General features: G+C 65.2%; 1 protein-coding gene across 1 annotated transcript in view; it reads right to left on the bottom strand.

Annotated features, from left to right (window-relative positions):
- FAM120C (family with sequence similarity 120C) overlaps positions 1-7572 on the bottom strand; it is a 10606-nt gene extending 3034 nt beyond the window's left edge. Inside the window, exons 1-10 of the mRNA XM_029913329.1 lie at positions 7454-7572; positions 5150-5396; positions 4012-4094; positions 3488-3616; positions 2925-3027; positions 2216-2301; positions 1517-1818; positions 977-1256; positions 544-715; positions 79-328 (exon numbers count right to left, since the gene is read on the bottom strand). Coding sequence (XP_029769189.1) covers positions 79-328; positions 544-715; positions 977-1256; positions 1517-1818; positions 2216-2301; positions 2925-3027; positions 3488-3616; positions 4012-4094; positions 5150-5396; positions 7454-7474 — 1673 coding nt within the window. The 5' untranslated portion in view covers positions 7475-7572. The remainder of the gene's footprint in view (positions 1-78; positions 329-543; positions 716-976; positions 1257-1516; positions 1819-2215; positions 2302-2924; positions 3028-3487; positions 3617-4011; positions 4095-5149; positions 5397-7453) is intronic.
- Positions 7573-7888: the final 316 nt, after the last annotated feature.

Raw genomic sequence — 7888 nt, 5'->3', positions numbered from 1 at the left:
CTCCCCGGCTCTGGGAGGGGAGTGGGGTCTAGTGGTGAGAGCAGGGGCCTGGTTCTGTCACTGGTCGCCCCTGCTCACCGCAGCACACAGCACATCAGCAGCAGGTGCGTGGGCACGTTGGCCGGGTTCAGCATGCCGGGCGTGTCGGCCCGCAGGCAGGCCAGGAAGGCCCTCATGCGCCGGTTCTTGTCCTCCACCGCCTTCCCCAGCCACAGCTTCCGCAGGTTGGGGCAGGTCCACTCGCGGAAGGCCAGGGCCGAGACCAGCTCCGGCGTCTGCGGGGACTTCCCCTTGTACGCCGCCCACTCCTTGATGATCACAGGGGGCACTGCGGGGCAATGAGAGGGGAAGGGGTCAGAGAGAACCCAGGAGTCCTGGCTCCCAGCCCCCCGCCCGACCACCAGCCCCCACTCCCCTCCCAGAGCCGGGGAGAGAACCCAGGAGTCCTGGCTCCTCATACCCCCAAACACCACTCCCCTCCCAGAGCTAGGGACAGGACTCAGGCGTCCGGAGTCTCCCAGCCCCCACCACGGGGGTCCGTACCTTCCGTGGGGATGCGGCGGCGGATGGCCAGGCGCTCCACCCGGCGCTGGTTCTCGGCCACGCCGAACAGCACCCCGTAGACATGCTGGCGGGCGCCGCGGAAGAGGACAGCGGCTGGAGGCAACTCAGTGTTACACTCGTCCTCGATGCACACGGGGAGCTTGATCTCGCCCTGCGCCGGAACGTCAGGAGAGGGATTGAGAACCCAGGAGTCCTGGCTCCCCCCCACTCTAACCCACCAGACCCCTCCCCTCCCAGAGCCGGGGAGAGAACCCAGGAGTCCTGGTGCCCAGCCCCCCAGCTCTAACCACTAGACCCCACTCTCCTTCCAGAGCCAGGGAGAGAACCCAGGAGTCCTGGCTCCCAGCCCCCCCCTTGCTCTAACCACTAGCCCCCACTCCCCTCCCAGAGCCAGGACTGGAGCCGGGCTCACCTTGGTAAGAACATGGTAGATGGAGGGGTACATGAGGCCGCGTCGGTGCCGGTGCTCAGCCACCCGCAGGACCTCGGGGGCGACGGGGGGCAGCGGGGGGGTGGTTATGTCCATGTGGTTGCGGGTGGCCATGGAAAGCAGCGAGGGGATGGAGGGCTCGGGCCCAGCCAGGGGCCCGTCGGTGTCGCCGGAGCCCCCGGCCTGTCCCCAGCCCTGTCTCAGCTTCTCGGCACTGGGCCCCTCCCAGCCAGACTTTGGCTGCAGCACTTCAGAGACGTGGCTGGAGAGGAGACATGGGGGAGGTGATGACTCACTCCCCTCCCAGAGCCAGGGAGAGAACCCAGGAGTCCTGGCTCCCAGCCCCCCTGCTCTAACCACCAGCCCCCACTCCCCTCCCAGAGCCAGAGAGAGAACCCAGGAGTCCTGGCTCCCAGCCCCCCCTGCTCTAACCACCAGCCCCCACTCCCCTCCCAGAGCTGGGGAGAGAACTCAGGAGTCCTGGGTCCTGCCCCCCTGCTCTAACCACTAGCCCGCACTCACTTGGCACTGCCCCCGTTGTGCTCTTCGCCGTCGGAGGAGGAGGAGGGGGAGGAGGCCGGCCCAGAGGAAGGGGAGGGCTTGGGGCCCCGGTGGTGGTGGGGGAATTGGGCGTTGTAGGTGCCGGACCAGCTGTTGAAGTCGCCGCCCTTCAGGACGGGGTCCTCGTGAAAGGGGGGCACGTCTCCGAGCGGGTGGGGGGAGAAGAGGAGGCTGGCACTGGGGCCCGGAGGGAAGGAGGCGGCCGAGGAAGAGGGCGGGGCTGGCGGCTGGTACTGCATCTTTGGCCCCAGGTGGGGTGGGAACTGGGGAGGGAGGCAGAGAGAGAGGTGAGCAAAGAGCAGCAGACCCCACTCCCCTGACAGCCAGGAGAACCCAGGAGTCCTGGCTCCAAACCCCTCCCCCCTCACTCTAAACCCTAGACCCCCCCCCTCCCCTCCCTGAACTGGGCAGAGAACCCAGGAGTCCTGGCTCCCAGCATCCCCTGCTCTAACCACCAGCCCCCACTCCCCTCCCAGAGCTGGGGGGAGAACCCAGGAGTCCTGGCTCCCAGCCCCTGCTGCTCTAATCACTAGACCCCACTCCCCTCCCAGAGCCGGGGAGAGAACCCAGGAGTCCTGGCTGTCAGTCTGTCCCACCCCCACTCCAACCCACTGACTCCAGAGACCCCAATCCCATTCTGCACCCCGGATTGGAACGTACCATAGGCTTCCCCATGGGGAGGGATCCCACCGGGCTGCGCTGCGCAGGGGCTGCTCCTCCGAAGTGGTTGGATCCATAGCCTGGCACTGAGACACAGAGCGGGGGCTCGGCATGCGGAGGGGAGCGGGGCTTAATGGTTAGCAGGGGGTGGCCAGGACTCCTGGGTTCTCCCCGGCTCTGGGAGGGGAGTGGGGTCTAGTGGTTAGAGCATGGGGGGCTGGGCGCCAGGACTCCTGGGTTCTCTGCCTGGCTCTGGGAGGGGAGTGGGGTCTAGTGGTTAGAGCAGGGGGGGCTGGGAGCCAGGACTCCTGGGTTCTCTGCCCAGCTCTGGGAAGCGAGTGGGGGCTGGTGGTTAGAGCGGGGGGAGCTGGGAGCCAGGACTCCTGAGTTCTCTCCCGGCTCTGGGAGAGGAGTGGGGGCTGGTGGTTAGAGCAGGGGGGGCTGGGAGCCAGGACTCCTGGGTTCTCTGCCTGGCTCTGGGAGGGGTGTGGGGGTCTACTGGGTTAGAGCGGTGGGGGGGGGCTGTGGGGAGGAGGAGAAGCGCTGGCTCTGGGGGGGAGCTCCCGGCTGTTCCAGTCCCGGCCTCGCCCAGCAGGGGGCGCTGTGGGGAGGGGGAGGGGCTCTGACTGTGGGGGGAGCTCCTGGCTGCTCCAGCCCCGGCCTCTCCCAGCAGGGGGCGCTGTGGGAAGCGGCCCTGTCAGATACTCACGTACAAACGAGGACAGGCCCACAGGAGCTGGGGGCATCTTGGCAGTCACCGAATAATAGTTCACGGCTTTCTTGAAACGCTCAATCTTATCCTCCGTCCTGGACTGGGGGAGCAAAGCGGACAGGAGACTGGCTGGGGATCCGGGGGCTAAGAGGGGCCCCACCCCGGCCATCGAACCCACCTCTCAAAGCAGGAGCTGCTGTGCCCTGTCTGACGCTACAGAGCGACACAGGACTGCAGTGTCAGCCCAACGGGGCTTGGGAGTCAGACCCCCAAAGAGATGGGGCAAAAGCCAGCGCGCCTGGGGCCCCCTGATTTCAGCCGGTGGGGGTCTCACGGCATGCTGGGGCCCCCGATCTCAGCTGGAGGGGGTCTCATGGCGCACTGGGGCCCCCAATCTCAGCTGGAGGGGGTCTCACGGCACGCGGCGGGCCCCGGATCTCAGTCAGGGGGATCTCTCGGAGCGCTGGGCACCCCCCAATCTCGGCCAGAGGGGGTCTCATGGCACGCCAGGGGACCGGATCAGCAGCTCCAGTCAGCAAGCCAGGCCCCTCCCTGCTCACCTGAGAGTGTTTGAAGACGTCTCTCCCCACGGCATCCAGGTCGCAGGGGTCTTTGATGGCGCTGACGTACTCCGAGACGGCCTTGATCACCACATCGCAGGGGGGCAGCACCAGCTGGTGGGCTCGGACCTGGGCACGGTGGGGGGGAGACACGGACAGTGCTCAGCATCTGGCACCCCACAGGCAGCCAGGCTGGAAGCCCCACCCTCCATCACCCCCCATGCGATCCCCGACCATAGACCAGAGAGCCTGCCCAGAGAGTCCCCAGCCCCCCAGGGGCTCCCCAACCGCAGACGCCCGCCCGGAGAGTCCCCAGCCCCCCGTGGGCTCCCCGACCGCAGATGCCCGCCCGGAGAGTCCCCAGCCTCCCCTGTTCTAACCACGAGACCCCACTCTCCTCCTAGGGCCAGGGATCCTGGCTCTCAGTCCCCTCTGCTCCGACCCACAATGCCTATCCGCAAGGCCAATCCCGTCCCAGCCCTACCAGGCTGCTGCAGGCGGTGCCAGGGGACTTGAGAGTCTACCTTGAGCGATGCCAGCGGGTGGTCTGGCCCCAGCAGGCTCCAGTGGAAAGCAGCCAGGTCCTCGTCCGGGAGGATGTGGTTACCTGGGGGAGGCGGGAATAACACGGTCCCCGGTTACTGCGCTCCAAAGGGATTCGGTGCCCACACCCCGCTCCCAAAGAGGAAAGGGGGGGGCGGTCACGGAGTCTTCTGATTGGAGGATTCAGGCCAGAGGGCCAGAAAACAGATGCTATGCAAATGAGGCAGCCCTGATTTGAATATCTGATTACTAGGCGCTGTCATTTGCATAAATGCACCCCCTCTTTCTCTCCGGATCCCCTTTGAGTGATCCCCTTTCTTCATGCAATTCCAACCCCCCCCTCGTGAATTCCCTGACCATAGAGACCCTGCCTAGAGTGATCCCCAGCCCATGTCCTCCCTGACCATAGAGACCCTGCCTAGAGTGGTCTCCAGCCCATGTCCTCCCTGACCATAGGGACTCTGACCAGAGACTAGCCCCTCCTCCCCAATGTGTTTCAACCATAGAGTTCCTGGCTAGACTGGTCAGCAAAGGCCTTGCCTAGACAGTAGTTCCCAATTCCCCCCCCATGTGCTCCCTGACCATAGAGTGCTTGTCTAGAGGGTGGTCTCCAGTCCCCTGTACAGGGCTCCCTGACCATAGAGTTCCTCCCTAGAGTGATCCCCAACACTCCTCCGTGTGGTACTTCCCATAGAGATGCTGCCTAGAGAGGTCCCCAAACCCCCACCCCACCAGGTGTCCCCCAAAGAGCACAGAGACCCTGCCCAGAGCGGTCCCCCAGCCCCTCGTGTGCTCCCCAACCCCAGAGCACCTCTCCCACAGCCACAGAGACCCGGCTAGAGCCACCACCGCCGCGGCTGCCCTGTCTGTCACGCCACCAGTCGCTCGAGCCATCTCTCTACGGCGGTGGGGTGGGGAGCGGCTCCCCCAGCCGGGAGGAACAGGGCGCAGCTTACCCAGTGCCACGGACCCCTCGATCCCAGGCACGGACTCCCCCTCCCAGGGGGACCTGCGTATCCGTCCCCCCAGCTAGAGGGGCTGAGCCCAGGGGGTGTCCCTGCTGCCCCCTTCCCCCCCAGCTCTGTGTGCCTGCCCCATGCAGGCCCCAGCTGTTCCTACCCAGCAGGGCGGCGAAGACGGGGAAGCTGGAGACCTTCAGGCCCAGCTGCTTGGCCACCTGGTGCATGAGGAACTGATTGGTGGTGAGGCTCTTGCCGTTCCAGCTCAGCTTCAGGGCGTGGGCGCTGAAGTAGCAAGGCAGGCTGGCCAGGGCGAACTCCGAGTCGTGGGCCAGCAGCCCGTGGAAGCCGCGCTCCCGGAAGAAGGACACCACCTCCAGGTGATGGTCCTCCAGGCTCTGGAAGACCTGCGGGTGGGAGAAGACGGTCACACTCGACTGTGGTGAGACAAGGGAAGGAATGGGGCCCGCACGGAGCCCCCCGCCACAGAGGGGGGAATGGGGGACCCAGGTATAGGGGAGGGAGAAATGGAGGGCCCTGGTATAGAGGGAGGAGGGAATGGGACACCCGCAGGGCCCCCTGCTGTAGAGAGGGAACGGGGGGCCCTGTATAGGGGGGAGGAGTGGGGGACAGAGCCCCCCGCAGAGGAAGGAAGGAAGGAGAGAACACAGTGCGCTGGGGGGTGCAATTGGCAGGCGCCATCTCTGGGCTCGGAGGAAGCCGGCAGTTCTTTGCTGGGTTTCTCTCTCCCCGTCAGCGCAGCCCGTGGTTCTGCCCGAGGGCCCGGGGACTCAGTACCAGTCATCAGCCAGGGCAGAGGCAGAGTTAATCAGGCCAACCCACATTGGGCGACCAGGGGGCTAGACAGAGGGCTCTGACTCGCCGGCCCACGACGCCTCTAGCTGCAGCCGGTCCCTGATGCTTCCGAGGAGGGCAGAGAAACAACAGTTCTGCATTGGGGAGAGATGGAACCTTCCTTCCTGACCTGAGCTGGCGAAGCCCTGAAGCATGGGAGTGGATCACAGCCCTTATCCGGAGGCAGAGCTATCCTCGGGCATGGGACAAGCAGCTCCACCCAGAACTGCTCCGGCTGCCTGTCCTCGAAGCGTTGCCGTCCCTTGATTGTCCCCCACCCCACCCCACCTCCCTTTGATCGCGACCCTGGCACGATTCCACAACCCTCCCGCTGGCTGCTCCTTCCCTCCCTTGAATTAAAGCTGGGTTGCCCAGCCTCACACTGCCAACACGCGGGCGCTGCTCCGGGGCGCTGGCCGTCTCATGCCTCCCAGAGACGCCCTCCAACCTAGGCACCTGTTTAAACACAGGCCACGGGACGTCCTTGAGTTCAATGGAGAATCCACACGTCCCTCGGGAAATAGGCCCCTCCCTGTTCAAAATCGACACCTGATTTCCAGGCTGGATTTATTGAGCTTCAACTTCCAGCCACTAGCTTGTGTTCGAGCTTCCACTGCTGGACTGGCGAGCCCGTCAGTAAACGTTTGGTCCCTCCGGAGGCGTTTAGAGACTGGGATCACATCACCCTTCACCTTCCCTTTGTGGCGCTCAACAGATCGCGCTCCTGGCGTCTCTCGCGGGCCGGTTTTCTAACCCTTTACATCGGTCTCCTGGCTCTTCTCCGGCCCCTCTTCAACTGATCAACAGCCTCCTTGAATTCCAGACACCAGACGCGGGATCCCAACAGCGGACGCACCAGGGCCGAATCCAGGGTGAAATCACCTCTCTGCTCCCACTCGAGATTCCCCGGTCTATACATCAGATGGCCTTAGCCCTTTCGGCCCCGGCGTCGCACCAGAAGCTCCCGTTCAGCTGCTTCTCCCCCATGACCCCCCTGTCCTATTTCTCCACTTTCCCTGGCACAGAGCGTTCCCCTGGCACCTACAGCTCAAGGGCGGACGATGCAGCTAGCCCCGTAAGTACCCTTCCTATCCAGCACTTGGGTACCAGGAGCCCACATTAAAGGTCAAAAGAGAACCACTGTTGATGATGGAGAGAGAAATCCAACAGACGCAATAAATATGAGTCTCCCAGCGCTGAGATGCAGCCACCTCTGGGGCGGGGCAGCTGGGGAACAGCCGCATATAACGCTACAGTGAGGGCTCGCCCAACGCTGAGGTGCAGGGGCAGCTGGGGAACAGCTGAACACAATGCCACATAGGAAGGGCTCGCCGGGTGCTGGGATGCAGCCACCTCTGGGGAACAATCACAGAGCCAGGCAGCCCAGCTGGTCGGGAGAGGAGACGAAAGAGAATGATGAAGTGCAGGGGAAGGAGGCAGAAGGGGTTAGGGTCACAGCTCAGACCGCAGGAAGTGGGGCTCATGCAGGTGGAAGGGACCATAGGTGGAAGGGCAGGGGGCAGACTCAGGTAGGCACAGTCATAGGGCGCCAGGGGGAGGCATGGGGTGAACGGACATGGGGGGCAGGCGCGCAGCCGCCCTCTCCTACCTTGACCCGGAAGCGGATCATGGCCAGGCGGACGCAGTGCCCCAGGCAGGCGGGGGGCAGGAACCAGGCGCGGGGGGGCGGCGTGCCCTTGTTGCCCACGTGGCCAGCGATGAGCTGGGCTGTCTGCCGCTCGGCCTGGGCCTTGCGGCCCCACTCGGGCAGCCGCTCCTTGCCCAGCCCGCCGTTGAAGATGACCGCCAGCTCCAGCCCGCCCTGGTAGAGGCAGGCCTGGGACAGGGCCGCCAGGTAGCCCACCATGGCGTTCCACTGGCCACCGCACACCCAGTCCGTCTGGTAGCCGCCATACAGCCGCTGCAGGGCCGAGTCCGCATCCACCAGCAGCCGGGCCGGGCAGGCCGACGTCAGCCCCGGAGCATGCTGGGAGTGAGCCGCCACCGTCGCCAGCCCCGGAGCATGCTGGGAGTGGGCCGCCAG

Source organism: Terrapene carolina, unplaced genomic scaffold, assembly GCF_002925995.2.
Source record: "Terrapene carolina triunguis isolate 2854851 unplaced genomic scaffold, T_m_triunguis-2.0 Scaffold588, whole genome shotgun sequence".
Taxonomy (NCBI): Eukaryota; Metazoa; Chordata; order Testudines; family Emydidae; genus Terrapene; species Terrapene triunguis.
Note: the sequence above shows the minus strand (reverse complement) of the source record. Positions and strands in the feature narration are given on the sequence as shown.